The sequence below is a fragment of the Pan paniscus genome, chromosome X (assembly GCF_029289425.2).
Source record: "Pan paniscus chromosome X, NHGRI_mPanPan1-v2.0_pri, whole genome shotgun sequence".
NCBI classification, from domain to species: Eukaryota; Metazoa; Chordata; class Mammalia; order Primates; family Hominidae; genus Pan; species Pan paniscus.
Window position 1 is genome coordinate 45,320,108 of NC_073272.2, and position 20,307 is coordinate 45,340,414.

At 39.0% G+C, this 20,307-nt stretch overlaps 1 protein-coding gene across 1 annotated transcript in view; it reads left to right on the top strand.

Moving 5' to 3' along the window:
* The window catches only part of MAOA (monoamine oxidase A), a 92,969-nt gene that overhangs the window by 16,125 nt on the left and 56,537 nt on the right, over nt 1–20,307 (top strand). Inside the window, exon 2 of the mRNA XM_003808376.7 lies at nt 13,541–13,635. Coding sequence (XP_003808424.2) covers nt 13,541–13,635 — 95 coding nt within the window. The remainder of the gene's footprint in view (nt 1–13,540; nt 13,636–20,307) is intronic.

Genomic DNA, 20,307 nt, shown 5'->3' on the forward strand with positions numbered 1-20,307 from the left:
GACAACACCATGAGGCTTAGAAAAAAGGAGGTCATCAGTGACCTTAAGGATAATGGTGATGATGATAGCTCATACTAATGGTATATATACCAGGCATCAGTCACTTGGCTGAGTAATTATACATGTTACCTTGTTTAATCTTCACATTACCCACCAAGGCAGAACAATTATTATCTCTGTTTTATAGCTGTGGCAACAGGCTGAAGAAACTTTCTTAAGATTATCACACAGTAAATAATAAAATGTGATTTCAAATTGCACTAGCTCTATAGCAGGAGCTCTTCCACATAACACTAGGAGAATAAATCCAGAGCCTGCCCCAGGAATGTTTTGTTTGGCCAATTCATTATGGGATTTTTGTTTTGTTTTGTTTGTTTTTAAACTGTGAATGCCTTCAGTAGGCATACATACCATTGAATTTGTGAGTGTTTTTCAATTGCAGTCTCTGAAGTTTTATGTATTTATTTATTTTTTATTTTATTATTATTATACTTTAAGTTTTAGGGTACACGTGCACAATGTGCAGGTTAGTTACATATGTATACATGTGCCATGCTGGTGTGCTGCACCCATTAACTCGTCATTTAGCATTAGGTATATCTCCTAATGCTATCCCTACCCCCTCCCCCCATCCCACAACAGTCCCCAGAGTGTGTTGTTCCCCTTCCTGTGTCCATGTGTTCTCATTGTTCAATTCACACCTATGAGTGAGAACATGCAGTGTTTAGTTTTTTGTCCTTGCGATAGTTTACTGAGAATGATGATTTCCAATTTCATCCATGTCCCTACAAAGAACTCATCATTTTTTATGGCTGCATAGTATTCCATGGTGTATATGTGCCACATTTTCTTAATCCAGTCTATCATTGTTGGACATTTGGGTTGGTTCCAAGTCTTTGCTATTGTGAAGAGTGCCGCAATAAACATACGTGTGCATGTGTCTTTATAGCAGCATGATTTATAGTCCATTACTGGGTATATACCCAGTAATGGGATGGCCGGGTCAAATGGTATTTCTAGTTCTAGATCCCTGAGGAATTGCCACACTGACTTCCACAAGGGTTGAACTAGTTTACAGTCCCACCAACAGTGTAAAAGTGCTCCTATTTCTCCACATCCTCTCCAGCACCTGTTGTTTCCTGACTTTTTAATGATTGCCATTCTAACTGGTGTGAGATGGTATCTCATTGTGGTTTTGATTTGCATTTCTCTGATGGCCAGTGATGGTGAGCATTTTTTCATGTGTTTTTTGGCTGCATAAATGTCTTCTTTTGAGAAGTGTCTGTTCATGTCCTTCACCCACTTTTTGATGGGGTTGTTTGTTTTTTTCTTGTAAATTTGTTTGAGTTCATTGTAGATTCTGGACATTAGCCCTTTGTCAGATGAGTAGGTTGCAAAAATTTTCTCCCATTCTGTAGGTTGCCTGTTCACTCTGATGGTAGTTTCTTTTGCTGTGCAGAAGCTCTTTAGTTTAATTAGATCCCATTTGTCAATTTTGGCTTTTGTTGCCATTGCTTTTGGTGTTTTAGACATGAAGTCCTTGTCCATGCCTATGTCCTGAATGGTAATGCCTAGGTTTTCTTCTAGGGTTTTTATGGTTTTAGGTCTAACGTTTAAGTCTTTAATCCATCTTGAATTAATTTTTGTATAAGGTGTAAGGAAGGGATCCAGTTTCAGCTTTCTACATACGGCTAGCCAGTTTTCCCAGCACCATTTATTAAATAGGGAATCCTTTCCCCATTGCTTGTTTTTCTCAGGTTTTTCAAAGATCAGATAGTTGTAGATACGCGGCATTATTTCTGAGGGCTCTGTTCTGTTCCATTGATCTATGTCTCTGTTTTGGTACCAGTACCATGCTGTTTTGGTTACTGTAGCCTTGTAGTATAGTTTGAAGTCAGGTAGCGTGATGCCTCCAGCTTTGTCTTTTGGCTTAGGATTGACTTGGCGATGCAGGCTCTTTTTTGGTTCCATATGAACTTTAAAGTAGTTTTTTCCAATTATGTGAAGAAAGTCATTGGTAGCTTGATGGGAATGGCATTGAATCTATAAATTACCTTGGGCAGTATGGCCGGTTTCACAATGTTGATTCTTCCTACCCATGAGCATGGAATGTTCTTCCATTTCTTTGTATCCTCTTTTATTTCATTGAGCAGTGGTTTGTAGTTCTCCTTGAAGAGGTCCTTCACGTCCCTTGTAAGTTGGATTCCTAGGTATTTTATTCTCTTTGAAGCAATTGTGAATGGGAGTTCACTCATGATTTGGCTCTCTGTTTGTCTGTTATTGGTATATAAGAATGCTTGTGATTTTTGTACATTGATTTTGTATCCTGAGACTTTGCTGAAGTTGCTTATCAGCTTAAGGAGATTTTGGGCTGAGACAATGGGGTTTTCTAGATATACAATCATGTCGTCTGCAAACAGGGACAATTTGACTTCCTCTTTTCCTAATTGAATACCCTTTATTTCCTTCTCCTGACTAATTGCCCTGGCCAGAAATTCCAACACTATGTTGAATAGGAGTGGTGAGAGAGGGCATCCCTGTCTTGTGCCAGTTTTCAAAGGGAATGCTTCCAGTTTTTGCCCATTCAGTATGATATTGGCTGTGGATTTGTCATAGATAGCTCTTATTATTTCGAGATACGTCCCATCAATACCTAATTTATTGAGAGTTTTTAGCATGAAGTGTTGTTGAATTTTGTCAAAGGCCTTTTCTGCATCTATTGAGATAATCATGTGGTTTTTGTCTTTGTTTCTGTTTATATGCTGGATTACATTTATTGATTTGAGTATATTGAACCAGCCTTGCATCCCAGGGATGAAGCCCACTTGATCATGGTGGATAAGCTTTTTGATGTGCTGCTGGATTCGGTTTGCCAGTATTGAGGATTTTTGCATCAATGTTCATCAAGGATATTGGTCTAAAATTCTCTTTTTTGGTTGTGTCTCTGCCTGGCTTTGATATCAGGATGATACTTGCCTCATAAAATGAGTTAGGGAGGATTCTCTCTTTTTCTATTGATTGGAATAGTTTCAGAAGGAATGGTACCAGTTCCTCCTTGTACCTCTGGTAGAATTCGGCTGTGAATCCATCTCGTCCTGGACTCTTTTTGGTTGGTAAGCTATTGATTATTGCCACAATTTCAGATCCTGTTATTGGTCTATTCAGAGATTCAACTTCTTCCTGGTTTAGTCTTGGGAGGGTGTATGTGTCAAGGAATTTATCCATTTCTTCTAGATTTTCTAGTTTATTTGCGTAGAGGTGTTTGTAGTATTCTCTGATGGTAGTTTGTATTTCTGTGGGATCAGTGTTGATATCCCCTTTATCATTTTTTATAGCATCTATTTGATTCTTCCCTCTTTTTTTCTTTATTAGTCTTGCTAGCGGTCTATCAATTTTGTTGATCCTTTCAAAAAACCAGCTCCTGGATTCGTTAATTTTTTGAAGGGTTTTTTTTTTTTTGTCTCTATTTCCTTCAGTTCTGCTCTGATTGTAGTTATTTCTTGCCTTCTGCTAGCTTTTGAATGTGTTTGCTCTTGCTTTTCTAGTTCTTTTAATTGTGATGTTAGGGTGTCAATTTTGGATCTTTCCTGCTTTCTCTTGTGGGCATTTAGTGCTATAAATTTCCCTCTACACACTGCTTTGAATGTGTCCCAGAGATTCTGGTATGTTTTGTCTTTGTTCTCGTTGGTTTCAAAGAACATCTTTATTTCTGCCTTCATTTTGTTATGTACCCAGTAGTCATTCAGGAGCAGGTTGTTCAGTTTCCATGTACTTGAGTGGTTTTGAGTGAATTTCTTAATCCTGAGTTCTAGTTTGAATGCACTGTGGTCTCAGAGACAGTTTGTTATAATTTCTATACTTTTACATTTGCTGAGGAGAGCTTTACTTCCAACTATGTGGTCAATTTTGGAATAGGTGTGGTGTGGTGCTGAAAAGAATGTATATTCTGTTGATTTGGGGTGGAGAGTTCTGTAGATGTCTATTAGGTCCACTTGGTGCAGAGCTGAGTTCAATTCCTGGATATCCTTGTTAACTTTCTGTCTTGTTGATCTGTCTAATGTTGACAGTGGGGTGTTAAAGTCTCCCATTATTATTGTGTGGGAGTCTAAGTCTCTTTGTAGGTCACTCAGGACTTGCTTTATGAATCTGGGTGCTCCTGTATTGGGTGCATATATATTTAGGATAGTTAGCTCTTCTTGTTGAATTGATCCCTTTACCATTATGTAATGGCCTTCTTTGTCTCTTTTGATCTTTGTTGGTTTAAAGTCTGTTTTATCAGAGACTAGGATTGCAACCCCTGCCTTTTTTTGTTTTCCATTTGCTTGGTAGATCTTCCTCCATCCTTTTATTTTGAGCCTATGTGTGTCTCTGCACGTGAGATGGGTTTCCTGAATACAGCACACTGATGGGTCTTGACTCTTTATCCAATTTGCCAGTCTGTGTCTTTTAATTGGAGCATTTAGTCCATTTACATTTAAAGTTAATATTGTTATGTGTGAATTTGATCCTGTCATTATGATGTTAGCTGGTGATTTTGCTCGTTAGTTGATGCAGTTTCTTCCTAGTCTCGATGGTCTTTACATTTTGGCATGATTTTGCAGCAGCTGGTACCGGTTGTTCCTTTCCATGTTTAGTGCTTCCTTCAGGAGCTCTTTTAGGGCAGGCCTGGTGGTGACAAAATCTCTCAGCATTTGATTGTTTGTAAAGTATTTTATTTCTCCTTCACTTATGAAGCTTAGTTTGGCTGGATATGAAATTCTGGGTTGAAAATTCTTTTCTTTAAGAATGTTGAATATTGGCCCCCACTCTCTTCTGGCTTGTAGAGTTTCTGCCGAGAGATCTGCTGTTAGTCTGATGGGCTTCCCTTTGTGGGTAACCCGACCTTTCTCTCTGGCTGCCCTTAACATTTTTTCCTTCATTTCAACTTTGGTGAATCTGACAATTATGTGTCTTGGAGTTGCTCTTCTCGAGGAGTATCTTTGTGGTGTTCTCTGTATTTCCTGAATCTGAATGTTGGCCTGCCTTGCTAGATTGGGGAAGTTCTCCTGGATAATATCCTGCAGAGTGTTTTCCAACTTGGTTCCATTCTCCCCGTCACTTTCAGGTACACCGATCAGATTTGGTCTTTTCACATAGTCCCATATTTCTTGGAGGCTTTGTTCGTTTCTTTTTATGCTTTTTTCTCTAAACTTCCCTTCTCGCTTCATTTCATTCATTTCATCTTCCATCACTGATACCCTTTCTTCCAGTTGATCGCATCGGCTCCTGAGGCTTCTGCATTCTTCACGTAGTTCTCGAGCCTTGGCTTTCAGCTCCATCAGCTCCTTTAAGCACTTCTCTGTATTGGTTATTCTAGTTATACATTTGTCTAAATTTTTTTCAAAGTTTTTAACTTCTTTGCCTTTGGTTTGAATTTCCTCCTGTAGCTCGGAGTAGTTTGATCGTCCGAAGCCTTCTTCGCTCAATTCGTCAAAGTCATTCTCTGTCCAGCTTTGTTCCGTTGCTGGTGAGGAACTGCGTTCCTTTGGAGGTGGAGAGGCACTCTGCTTTTTAGAGTTTCCAGTTTTTCTGTTCTGTTATTTCCCCATCTTTGTGGTTTTATCTACTTTTGGTCTTTGATGATGGTGATGTACATATGGGTTTTTGGTGTGGATGTCCTTTCTGTTTGTTAGTTTCCCTTCTAACAGACAGGACCCTCAGCTGCAGGTCTGTTGGAGTTTGCTAGAGGTCCACTCCAGACCCTGTTTGCCTGGGTATCAGCAGCAGTGGCTGCAGAACAGCGGATTTTCGTGAACCACGAATGCTGCTGTCTGATCGTTCCTCTGAAAGTTTTGTCTCAGAGGAGTACCCGGCCTTGTGAGGTGTCAGTCTGCCTCTACTGGGGGGTGCCTCCCAGTTAGGCTGCTCGGGGGTCAGGGGTCAGGGACCCACTTTAGGAGGCAGTCTGCCCGTTCTCAGATCTCCAGCTGTGTGCTGGGAGAACCCCTACTCTCTTCAAAACTGTCAGACAGGGACATTTAAGTCTGCAGAGGTTACTGCTGTCTTTTTGTTTGTCTGTGCCCTGCCCCCAGAGTTGGAGCCTACAGAGGCAGGCAGGCCTCCTTGAGCTGTGGTGGGCTCCACCCAGTTCAAGCTTCCCGGCTGCTTTGTTTACCTAAGCAAGCCTGGGCAATGGCGGGCGCCCCTCCCCCAGCCTCACTGCCACCTTGCAGTTTGATCTCAGACTGCTGTGCTAGCAATCAGCAAGACGCCATGGGCGTAGGACCCTCTGAGCCAGGTGCGGGATTTAATCTCCTGGTGTGCCGTTTTTTAAGCCTGTCAGAAAAGTGCAGTATTAGGGTGGGAGTGACCCGATTTTCCAGGTGCCGTCTGTCACCCCTTTCTTTGACTAGGAAAGGGAACTCCCTGACCCCTTGCACTTCCCGAGTAAGGCAATGCTTCACCCTGCTTTGGCTCGCGCACGGTGCACTGCACCCACTGTCCTGTGCCCACTGTCTGGCACTCCCTAGTGAGATGAACCCAGTACATCAGATGGAAATGCAGAAATCACCCGTCTTCTGCGTCGCTCATGCTGGGAGCTGTAGACCGGAGCTGTTCCTATTCGGCCATCTTGGCTGCCCTCCAGTCTCTGAAGTTTTATAAACTCTATTCATTCATTAATAAATTATTTCAACAAATATTTCCTGAGTGTCCACTGCATGCCAGGTACTATGCTAGGCTCTGGAGATACAGCAATAAGCAAAAATGAGCAAAGACCCTATTTTCGTGTGGGCTTAATTAAATAACATACAAAAAATGTGTGTGTGTGTGTGTGTGTAGTGCCAGGTAGTAATGTGTACTAAGAAGAAAAATAAATTCAGGGTAGCAGGGACAGAGTGTGACAGATGACTATATTGATTGTCTGCATTGATGGTGGGGTCACTGGGCATTTTTTATGAGGAGTACACTACATTTCCAGGTTTATTCAAGTTAGGAAATGGAGACCTCTGATCATGTGTTGTAGAAAGAAAATCAGAAATCACATAGGAGCTGAAAAGGGTGGCATGAGTCTAATTGAGGAATTTCTTACTTTTCTGTGATAGAATAATGTGAATATTCTTGAAGAAATAAGGTAAAGCAAATGGCCCTGGGAGAGGTGGAGAAGGCAGGGCTAAGTGTGGAAGCTAGGTTCCAAAGTGACAGTATGCCTGAGATTTATGCCCTGGGAAGCAAAGGGATTATTTCCTCAAAAGCTTCATTGTACAAATTAACTCCCAAGGTATGCTATGTGGGTAAAATCATCTCCTATACCAGTTCTCTGGGGACAGCAACCATTTTGGGTTGTTGGAAGCGTTGCAGAATTGGTGGTAACACAGTTTCTATGGGCAGTTGCTTTAAGAACCTGGAGCTTGTTTTGAGGTTGCCATGGTAACACCACTGCTGGCTGCATACAACATCTCACCCAGGCTCTCTTGATCTAATAACCAGGACCCACATTGCCTTGAACTCCCTTAAACAAAGTGTGCTTTTAGCAGACTAGCTTTTTTTTTTAACCTCTCTGATAAATCCATCAACCTATTTTATTTTGGTTTCTGTAAATTGCAAATTATTGAGGAGAGAGAAATTAGGAGAGGAATTGTATTGTTTTAAACTCATCATCCCGATTTAGAATACTTAATGCAAACTAATTAAAGATCTGCTTGTGCTATGATCTGCTATTTTCCTGTTTTCAAATTTTTGCATTTTGAAATCTATCATATCTCCTTGTTCACACAATAAGGCCTTAACAAACTCTTTGTGAATGTAGTTTCTCTGACCTCTCTACTCTCATAGAAAACCACAGGATACTCAGGAGTCTTGGGCTCTTTTCTTCCTAATGAGCTCTGTTTGCCATGGTTTGGGAGAGGAAGAACTCTGAGTATAGGGGACGATAGATTTTGCTAGTGTTCACTTAGACCTCTTCTCTCAAAAACATGGGTGAGAGAATCACAAATTTTTGACACTAGGATACTTGACAGTTTGGCCCAATGGTCTTTTACCAAGATGGCTCCACATCTCCTACATCCCAATGATGATCATAAACACTTGCTGATTTAATAGACAATAATGTTAGTAGCCTGAAATCACACTAGTAGTTTGAAACCCATGATGAGGGTACATATACACCATGGAAATCTAAATGCTGTGAAACAGTCCCTGCTTCCCACTGCTGGGCTGGTTGTTAATCATTTACTGGCATACCTGTATCAAACCCTTCCCTTATCATGCAGGTGGGGAGTGGTGAGAAACAGGCTTCTTATCACTAGATTCTATGTGGCCATTAAATGATGGAAAATAAAAGAAAGGGAGAGCTGTAATGCATAATGCTCTTCATTTTTGTTTAGTAATTTATATTACTTTGAAACAAGATGAAATAAAAGATTTAAGATGAGATTTTTCTCTTTGCATAATAAAATGTGAAAAAATATTTGATTACAAAAGCTATCTTTTAGTAGCCACATTTTATTTGGTGACTTGCCTTCAGACTTAAGAATCTTTTCTAACAATTTTATCCCATTTACAAAAAAATGCTCAATAAATATTTCGAAAGATTAGGTCAAAAGCCCTTAAACTAATCTGTAGGGTTGACAATTAAGATATCATTTTTTTTCTATAACTGATCATTGAATTTTGTAGTGATGAGGGAAGGGTAGAATGCATAGTGAGTGACACACAAGTACAAAAAAGAGTTGGTTATAATCCAAGACTTACATCTTAAAGTAGGAATAATTTTTAGGTTTTGCCATTCAAATCAGCAGATAGCCACGGTTATTACATTACAAAAGATTTCTGAGCTCCAAGTGTTTGCCTGTACTTTGACTTACTAAGCATTCAAAAATATTTTCCTAACAGCATCATACTTTTATTTTCCTGTTGTATATATTTTAACCTTTGAGTTATCGTGGAAATTCCTTAACAGGGTCTTCTTCCCAGTAAACATGCAAACTGAAACATTAGCACCCATTTATTCAGCATCTTAGAAGAAATATGCTTAATATAGTAGATTTTCCTAAATAACTTAAACCTTAACCCTTCAAATTCTAAGACCTTTTAGAAACCATTTCTCTGAAATCCTTTTTAAATATTTTAAACATATTTCTTATTTCTTAAACTAAGAGTTTAAACTCTCCTTGCTGTGATAGGGCAATCGTTTTTCTGCAATGTAGAAACAACTACTTTCACCAGCTTTTAAATTTTATTTAGTTATATCCTTAAATGCCAAACTGCAAAATGACCTTTGTCACTGGTGTGGTCATTGTATTGGCTCAGAAGCCCTGCTCCCCCCTCCCCTTTTAGTTTCCTGAGTAGTGTTTATTTATTATTGGCACTGAAATCCATTTATAAAACTTGTTTAGAGTTACATACTAGATTCGATTTTATTAAGACTCTAAGTGAGGGTGTGAGAAGTAAAATCCTTCGCTTTTCAGAAGACTTTGTTGTGGTCATATCAGGCACTTGGAATATGGAGATAATGAAATCTACTCCAAGGGATGGTTGTGAGAGGCAACAAGGAAAGGCATATGAAATGAATCTATAGGATGCTACTGAGAGGTCCCTTTATGCACACAACTGCTACAGGCCCCACCACTGTTGTTCAAAGTTCCCCACCGCTCCATCCCCTTAGGCAGTGTGGGGAGAGCCAGTTTCCTCTCCTTAGAAGAGGAGCTGCCAGAGCAATTCTAGTAGACCCTTGGGTATATTTATCTACCTAACTGGTTTTTAGTTAGGTTGATGAAAGGGAATGAGAAGAAATAAAACTTTTGCATCTGAGTTTCTCTGTTTTTAAATATGGAGTATTACTTTGAGCCTAAAAATGCTCATCACTTTCGACTTAGTAATCTCCCTTCTAGAACTTAACCCTAAAGAAATAATCAGACATAAGGAGAAAGATTTATGCATAAACATATTTTTCATCTCACCTTCATCCCATTTTTACATTAGTCAGCACAACCTTTGGCTGTGTTCCAGAAAACATATTGCGCCAAGACTGGCAGACATTGGTTTGAGTTTATTTAACTGTCAGGGGATGGCTTTTCTTTGTGAGCTGATTCCACAAATTCATTACATACTTAAATCTTTTATGGGCATCAGCAATGTAAGAGTAGTGTACTTGAAGGGCTCAAAATTGCACACAAACATTAGCAGATAGCAGTGCTGGATATTATGGTTTAGACTTAATATCTTTTAAGATATTTTAGATCTTGTAGACCCAAACTCATCCTTGATTTGGCTATGTGTATTCTATGACATTCTGTATATGAGTAAAATACTGGGTTCTGTGAGAGCAGGCATCAAGATAGAACTAGCTGTTTAAAAGATTTGTTGTGGGAAAAGCCCGTGAAGGATAGAGGGGAAAGAGAGCATGAGTAGGGAATAAAAAAACAAAAAATAGGGTAGTCCTGTATAATTTCTTACAATTTGGATTTTGTTCATTTCATCCCAGTAGTATTATTTAACATGTTCCTCTGTCCTCTAAGTATCAGATACAGAGGGCTGATCACATTAGAATTTAATTTGTTCCTTCCTTCCTTCTCCCCTCTCCTCCCCTCCATCCCCTCCCATTCCCTCTCCTTTCTTCATTCTTGCAAAACTACTTCATAGATGATGGTGTGTGCTTCCATCAAGAGGCAGATAACATTTGTCTCATCTGTTTTTCTGTGTGTGTTAGCAGCTTGATTATCATTATGCTAGATCCATTAATTCATTAGGGGTTGCAAAATGCTGACATTTGAATTATTTCTGTCTTCACTTACTAACTAGCATACTTTTATACAGAGAAACTTCCCCTGATTAGCTATTTGGTTGTTTTGAGGTTCAGCGCAAATAGGAAACATAGGATGAATACTAGATTTTTTCTTTTGCTTACCATTTTTCAAAATGGTAAGCTGATTCCTTAGCATTTTCCAAAGGTGGAAAATGAGAGTTTTTGTGTTTGTTTAGTATTATTATGAACTCATGGATTTAAGCCATTGTAGTTATTATCTTTATTTGACACTCAAATTATTTCATCTTTGGCCAGTAGGAGTTTATATAGGTAGGCTCCTGAGTCTTTTTGACAGAATCCTAGTAGTCTCTGACAGCCTTCTTGCTTTCTGGTATGATTTAGTGTTCAGGCTCATCTTGTACATTTCCTGCCTTAGGTCTCACTAGGTCACAAGCCATAGTTCATTGTAGTGAGAATTGATTTTTTAGAGACAACACTCTAAGTGTTGGGAGTGTTCATTGCTACTGGGTAGGTTATTTTTTCTAGACCTTTTCATTGTACAAAACTAAGAAATTTTTTTTTAAAGTTAGAGTATATCCAGAGATCATACTTATAATTCCAATTTATATCTAGGACTACAGGGTTACTACTTCATCTCATCACTTTTTACATCTGAATTTCTTTATCTCCATGCTAAAAAACCTGCTTCTCAGCAACTCAAGCCTGATTACTCACTTGTTTTATCACATACTACAAATGTAACAGCCTTGGGATAACAATGCTAATACTAGGACTAGCTAAATTGTTATTGAAAAAAAATGTGAAGTTCTTTTTTATCTTTAGGATATATACCATTAGAAATGAACTATCAAATCCGTGTGTTTTAAAATCAGTTAGAATAGTTCTCCTCCTCAACCACTTGTATACATATTTAGGTATAATTTGTATCACTTTACTAATCTTGTCTCTGGTGCCATTCTTATTTCCCTCTACCCTAATATAACTAGCATTTTCTCCCTGTATTATGTTTATCTCTGTAATAATGAGAAGTTTATGAGAAGTATAATGAGAAGTATAAAGTTAACTAGGAACTAAGACAGAATTTGAAGTACAAAAATGAATGTGGATTTAAAAATAAATGTATGCACAATAGCACTATATATATATATATATTTTTTTTTTTTTTTCTTTGAGATGGAGTCTTGCTCTGTTGCCCAGGCTGGAGTGCAGTGGCACGATCTCGGCTCACTGCAAGCTCCGCCTCCTGGGTTCAAGCAATTCTCCTGCCTCAGCCTCCCGAGTAGCTGGGACTACAGGTGCCCACCACCATGCCCAGCTAATTTTTTGTATTTTTAGTAGAGATGGGGCTTCACCATTTTAGCCAGGATGGTCTCGATCTCTTGACCTCGTGATCCACCTGCCTTGGCCTCCCAAAGTGCTGGGATTACAGGCGTGAGCCACCGTGCCTGGCCTATATTTCTTTGTGAGCTGAGAGGTCTTAGAAGCAATGACACCCCAGTAGCAATGAGCACACCTAGAACCCAGATCTTGGTTTCTAATACTGTTCTCCAGTGAAAGGGACCAAAGCTCAATGAAGAAATGCCTGATTCTAAGGCTGTGGCAGAGAAAGATAAGATGAGTCGGGAGCATTGTGTAGTACTAGAAAGGAAGGAAGTGCTTAAACACACACACAAAATGATAGGGGCATGTCAAAGGGGCATAGGAGCCAACTAACAGAACTCCTAATAACCATAGCTGGAAGAATTTGAGCAACGAAATAAATGACATAGTGTTGGATTATAATCCAAAGTATAAAACAAATATCTGCAAGTCCATATTGATATATTAATAAGTAAATGATTGAAAAAGTCAGTAAGTGAGGAGAAGAGACACATCTCCAGTGCAGAATTCCAAATAATTTATATGGATACTCTACCCTCAAAAAGCTGGAACATACTTCCCACTCCTTAAGTGAAGGCTATGCATAGCCTTTCTTTCAAAGAGTACAGTATGTTAAGATGGGAAAAAGAATAACTATAGTGGAAAAACTTGACAAACACCACCTCAGCCAGGTGATCAGATCAAGGTCAACATCAGTGATAAATCATGCTTGTAGCATGCACCCTTGATATAATGTTAATCTGCAATACTTCCTTAATTTTTCTGGTATTACTATGTTGGGTTTAAAAAATATTTTATCTATCCTGAAGGCTTTTAATTACAGGTGGAAACCTGTTCTCAGCTTTGTTTGAGCTAGTGAAAAAAGTATGAAGCATGGTTTCTACCTTATGGTAACTTAGAAACTAGTGAAGGAAACAAGATCTAGCAAGCATGTAATCAAAATATAAATCATAGGACATGATTATACAGGATTTTTAAGTTGAGAAAAGCAAAGCATAGCTATACTGAGACCTGGTGTAGCTAGAGGAAGTTTTAAAGAAAATAGTCTCTTCTGTTAATACTATCAGGATTTCTGTATGAGGGAAATGATAGGGATTGATTTAGAGGCTCAAAAATTCTCTAAATATATGATTATCACCAGAAAACAAGATATATATATATTTTAAGACCATTACATTTTGTTTCTGTTGACCAACTGAAATGCAAGATGACTAAATTAGTTATTTTTGAATCCCTTATGACAGATAATAAAAATTGGTGGCTCACTTAATCACAGTGTGGTCAGAATTTATTAGAAAGACAGCAAAATCATTGGATTGTATATGATACCCTGCATTTATTTGATGTGTAGACCTGGTTAAATCTTGGATTTTAAGCATTTGAATGTTATGTTGCTCTTTTTTGTTTTTCCTTTAGGACTATCTGCTGCCAAACTCTTGACTGAATATGGCGTTAGTGTTTTAGTTTTAGAAGCTCGGGACAGGGTTGGAGGAAGAACATATACTATAAGGGTAAGTGATTTTAATACTTACATGTAATGTAATATCTCACTCAAACTACAAGTGGCACCACTGGAAATCACAGGGCTAGAGGAGGTCTTAAGAGTTCATGCAGTTAAGCCGTTTGTCCTCCATAGCCCTAAAGTACTCCCATCAAATAAGCGTCCATTCTCTTTAACATGTACGCACTGAAGACTGACAGCTTCTGAATTTCAGTGGAGTGAATTCAAAAAACATGAGCAAATAACTTCAATACAGTGTCATAATTTCCATACTAGAGACGTAAATGAAGTGTGTAGTGTCTCAGATGGGGTGATAGTTTGGCTGTACTGGAAGTGACTATACACCCGCAATACACACAGACACACACACACACACTTAGATTCCCTATTTATCCAATGACACACAACTTAATAGAAATGTGGTGGCAAAAACCCAAAAAACCAAAAACAGACAAAAAAAGAAATGTGGTGGCTGCAGTAAGCAGGAACAAATGTAGCATATTTTTGCATAACTTTTCCCTTGGCCCTTGTTCCCTAAGAAGTATGCTGCTGCCAGAGATACTCCTCAGGTCGCATCTGGCTACATATAAGAAGGAAGCCCAGTTCTTGCTACATCGCTGCTTTTTTTATACTTGGGCTTACATCACCATTCTGGAAAAAATGCATGCTATTATTTACTACTATTAAGGGAATGGTTGCAGGTGGTTGACTCTGTGGGTACTGATGAAAGTACGCAGGGAGATAATGAAGAGTGGGAAGGAAATAGGGGCAAAGATGGAAGTTTTTGCACATAAAAATGGGGGAGAAAGGGAGAAGAGTCAGAGAGAAGTAGTAGAGGCAGAAGAGGAGGACCAGACTAGACCAGCAATGGGTAAATCAGTGGACGAAAGAGGAAGGGGTGCTCAACAGTCAACTGACACAATATGAAGGCAAACAAAACAAAACAAAACAAAACAAAACAAAAACCCTCGCATTTGACAGAAGTTCATTAATTAATGAGCCCCTTTGCTAGAGTACACAAATAGAGTGTTAAAGACTAGGGATTGAGAGTAAAGACAAAACTAGACTGTTGAAGTGACTGGAAAGAAAGGAAGCATCTATCTAACTAGAAGATGCTTCAGTTAGACTAATAACAGAATGGCGTAAGCAATGCAAACATTTGATTATTTCACAGAAGTCTGGTGGTAGATAGTCCAGGCTGGTGCTCTTGCTTTTTGCTCTTCTTTCTGCTCTGATATTCTTTCTTTTCTTTTCTTTTCTTTTTTTTTCTTTGAGACGGTGTTTTGCTCTTGTCGCCCAGGCTAGAGTGCAATGGTGCGATCTTGGCTCACTGCAACCTCTGTCTCCCAGGTTCAAGTGATTCTCCTGTCTCAGTCTCCAGAGTAGCTAGGATTACAGGCACCCCCCCAACCACGCCAGCCAATTTTGTATTTTTAGTAGAGACAGGGTTCCAGCATGTTGGCCAGGCTGGTTGCGAACTCCTGACCTCAGGTGATCCACTGGCCTTGAAGCCTCCCAAAGTGCTGGGATAACAGGCATGAGCCACCACACCCAGCCCTGCTCTGATATTCTTTGCATGTAGGTTTATTGTCTTGTGGTAACAAGATGGATGCTGAGATTCTAAGCATCAAGTTCTCATTCAAGGCTGAAAGGAGAGTGAAAGGGTGGCACTAGCCTTGTCTGCAACTAAGCTTTTCCTTCGCCAAAAGACCCCAGCAGACATTTGCTTTAGTCTCATTGGCTAGAGTTGAGTCACATGGCTACCCTCAGCTGTCAGGGATCCTGGGAAAGTAAGTATTTCACAATACTAGGCTACATAATAGAAGCAGGCACGGGAGAGGAAATATCAATGGATACTAGAATAACCTACAGACAACATTTGAATTAGGATTTCATAGCAGCGATTTCAGCCACATTGTACCATGCTACCCTTCTGTCATTTGCTTCCTACCTTTTTAGATACAGGGATGTATCTAGGCCTATTTCTGCTTTGCTCAGCTCTAAGAGTGCTGTACAGCCTTGCTATGCAAAGTGTCGTCTGTGGGTCAGTAGCCCCAGAATCAACTGGGATTTTGATAGAAATGCAGAATATCAGGCCCTATCTCAGAACTGCCGAATCTGGATCTGCATTTTGACAACATCTCCAGGGGACACTATAGAAGTGCTACTCTGTGGCATTTGTTTGCTTGCTTGCCTTAAACTAATGCCAATCCGGATTAAATTTTCTGAGTGCTCCCTTAGATGTAGTCCACTGGGAAGCTATTGGTCTGGGAGTGAGGAGACTGGGATTCTAGCCTCTGTACTGACTTGACATGATGTCTTGGATAAGTCCTATTAGCACTTTACATCTCAGTTTTCTCATCTGAGTAATAAGATACTATCTAAATGTCCTCGAAGAAACTCCCTTCCATCTTCAAATTCTAACTGAAGGCAGCGTGTTATAGTGCAAATGAAGAGCTGCATCTTCTGCCTGTATGCCTTTATTAGATATGATTCTCCTGTCATTTTCTGAAAAATATTCCTTCACTTTGGAGATAGTTATTAAGTTGTCCCTTAGCTCTATTTTTCTTATCTCTAAAACCTTTTGGTTATTAAACAGGAGCATTAGTCATGTTGCGGATTTTCAGTTAAGAACAAGTTTCTTTGTATAAGGGAAATGAGAATTCCAACATACTTGTCCCCATCTGTGTTATTGGCCCCAATTACTTTGCCATGCTGTGTCATTTATATATGTCAGCACCACACAGGAACTGTTATTATCTATTCAGCATGACATTACACCCCCCTTAGGAATGTGAGAAAGGAATCTCTGAAATGCTTGGAAATTAGGACTTAGCATTTATACTCCAAATGATGAGAAGGAGAGAAAGAGGGCTTTAAGAAACAGGCATGGAGGCCGGGCATGGTGGCTCACGCCTGTAATCCCAGCACTTTGGGAGGCCAAGGCAGGTGGATCACTTGAGCTTGGGAGTTTGAGAACAGCCTGGGCAACATGGTGAAACCCCATCTCTACTAAAAATACAAAAAGTAGCCAGGTGCAGTGGTGTACACCTGTAGTCACAGCTACTTGGGAGGCTGAGGTAGGAGAATCACTTGAGCCTGAAAGGCAGGGGTTGCAGTGAGCCGAGATTGCACCATTGCACTCCAGTCTGGGTGACAGGAGTGAAACCCTGACTCAAAAAATTAAAAATTTTAAAAAAGGAAACAGGCATGAAAATTGTATTTAATAAGAAACTGAAGCAAATATTTTTAAAATTGCTTCTAATAACATAATCAATTAGGATAATTTTGGGAGGAGATGCCATAAAAGCTACTATGGATCTCTGAGTACCAGAATGTCAAATTTGGTATTACCTGGCAAGCTAATACCAAACATTAGCTAATACTAATGTTCAGATGCGTCTTCCATTAGTTCAGAACTTGCCCGTTTTTCCTAATGTGATTCATCCATGATTCTTCAGAGTCAAATTAATAAAGTTGAAATGCCTGCAGGGCTGCCACAGGGTTGGTGTATGTTTCCAATATTGTTGCATGTTTGTGGCCTCTTCAAAGGCTGAGTAGTGAGATCTAAATCAAGACCCCAAAGACTGAGGTGCAACACAGTAGAATACAGTGTTACCGCTTCTAGTGTCTTCATGCTGAATTTGAGGCACTTCATTTAGAACGTTCTTACTTTGTAAAGGAACATTCTGCAAAATGCCTCACTCTTTCTACTGCTTCATTTAGGATTATTTGCTTTAAAGATAGTGTCAGCATTCTAAAGACATCATGTTTGGAAACTCCCAGGAGTCCCCTTGCTGTCTTTGTTAAAGCCCAGAAATTTATTGGAGTACTAATTCCAGTTTTGTTCTTTATATCTTAAAATAGTTGTTGTAGATTAGAAAAGGTTTGAAGAACAGCACTGATGGTTACTAAAAGAGAGAATAAACATTATATGAGGGCACATTAAAGAAGTCACAGAAGCACTTCATTTCTGGTATTATGGCAGAATGGAAACCCTAACTCCTCATTGAAATAAGTAAAATGCTGAATACAATATGCTGTGCTCATCTGACATGGAAGTTAGAAATTTGTAGATCTCCTGGATGTTGCATAGACATCTCAAACGTAACACATCCAACACTAGACTTCTGATCTTCCTTAAGGCCGCTATTCCAGCTGCCCATGTTAGAAGATGGCAACTTCGAAAAAACTCAGAGTCATGCTCAACACTACCAGACCCTCATTTGTTTTGTCAGGAAATTCCGTTGGCCCTGCCTTCAAAACATATCCAGAATTCAACGCTTCCCACCACTTCCACTACTATCCCCTGGTGGGAGCCACCATTATATCTCTAGGCCAGATTACTACAGTAGGCTCCTGATTTTCCTGCTTTTACTCCTGCCCCCTACATTCTGTTCTTTCTTAGTGCATCAGTGAGAGTGAGCCTTTCAAATGTAACTCAGATTTTAGCATTTCCCTGCTCAAGACCTTCCAATGGCTCCCCTTCTCACTGACAGCCAAAGCCTATGTCCTTACAATGTCCTGTGAGGCTTTACGTGACCTGCTCTGCCAATAACCTCTGTAACCTCATCTTCAATTTTTTTCCTTGCTCACATTGTTCCGGCCACTTTGGCCTCCTTGCTATTTCTTGAATATACCAGCAGACTTCTGTATTACAGTCTTTAGATCCATGTTGCTAGGAGTTTTTGCTTTTTTTTTCGAGACGGAGTCTCACTCTGTCGCCCAGGCTGGAGTGCAGTGGGACGATCTCACCTCACTGCAACCACTGTCTCCTGGGTTCCAGCAATTCTCCCGCCTCAGCCTCCTGAGTAGCTGGGATTACAGGCTCACGCCACCATGCCTGGCTCATTTTTGTATTTTCAGTAGAGATAGGTTTTCACCACATTGGCCAGGCTGGTGTGTTTTAATTTCTACACCTGGAATGTTTTTCAGTTATTTTTCGTCATCACTGTGTTGTGGTCAGAGAATATTGTTTTATGGTAACAATCCTTGAGGCTCGCTTTATAACCTAGCAAGCACATGGTTAATATCCAAAGATCTTCTAATTTCTGCTTGAAAAGAACATGTAGTCTCTAAAAGCTATATGCAGTGTTTTATATATGTCCACTAGAATAAGCTTAATTGTGCTCCTTCTTTTTTGTTTGCTTAATCTATTAATCACTTTTAAAAGTATGTTAAAAATTCTCTGTTCTACTGGGCACTTATCTTTGGTTCCTGTCAAATGTTGCTTACATTTTGAAGCTATATTACTCAGTTTATGCAAGTTTAAACTTGGTTAGCCTTCTGGATCTTTTAGCATTATGTAGTGACACTTATTTCACTGAGATTTATTTTGTTTAAGGTTTTCTTTGATATTAATATAGTTATAACAGCTTACATTAGTATTTGTATATCTCTTTATCTTTCAGTTAGAGTTTTCTTTATTCTGACTTTTTTTCCTTTTTTTAAATTTTAGATTCAGGGGGTACAGGATTTTTATTTATTTATTTATTTATTTTGAGACGGAGTCTCACTTGTGTTGCCCAGGCTGGAGTGCAGTGGTGCAATCTCAGCTCGCTGCAACCTCTACCTCCTGGGTTCAAGCTGTTCTCCTGCCTCAGCCTCCCCAGTAGCTGGGATCACAGGCGCCTGCCACCACACCCAACTAATTTTTGCATTTTTAGTGGAGTTAATTGACAAACTTGGTCCATCTATATTTGTTATGATTTCTTTTTTAAATGTTTTAACTTTATTATATTATGGCTTTCCATTTGTCCCACTTTAACAGTTTTCCTCTTGGTTTCTTTCTTTCCTTCTTTTGGGTTAATGGTTTTCTTCTTTTTGTTCTCTTTTTAAGTTTTTTCTTCTACTTGTTTGGAAGTTATATAGTCAGATCAATGTTTTTCAGACAATTTTCCTAACTATATTAACACTCATACTTAATGTAGTCTAAAGTTTATCAATATACTATCTTTCTACTAAAAAATACAAAAGCTTTCATGCTTCAGTTGTGAGCACCCTTCTTCCAATCTCTAAACTATAAAAGTATTTCAAGTTTGTATGTTTCTCAGACATTATTAATTTTATTTTATTCTATTGTTGATGTTGCTTAATTTTCTTTAAAGTTTTGCCAGTATCTTTGTTCACTGCCCATTCTTGAATCTCAGACCTTTTATTTGTAACCATTTTCATTCTACTTGAAACACACCCTTTCCTCCAATCTGGGTCCTAAACTCTGTACATTTGTCAGCTTGACAAAAACATAGTTCTAACAGGTAACAAATTCTACTTAGAATTTCTCTTCCTCTTTTTTTTTCTCTCAGAACAGCAAAGATATTATTCCCCTATCTTCTGGCTTGTATTTTTATTGTTGAAGAGTCACTCGTAAGTCTAATTGTTGATTTTTTTCAGAGTATGTATGATTTGCCTCTTTTGTTTTCTGAAAAAGAATTGCTTTTAGGAGCTCTTTTCTTTGGTATACTGCAGTTTCTCTGTGTCTGGGTGAGAATTTCTTTTTTATTTATCATTCTTTGGACCTGTTGGGTTTCTTATCTTCCAACAATGCTGGTAAATCCTCAGCCACTATTTTTTAATACTACTTAATATTTTGACACCATCTTCCATGTCTTAACTACCTCCTCAACATATTTTCCAATTCTTTATCTTTGAACTGCATTCTAGATAATTTATTCAGATCTAG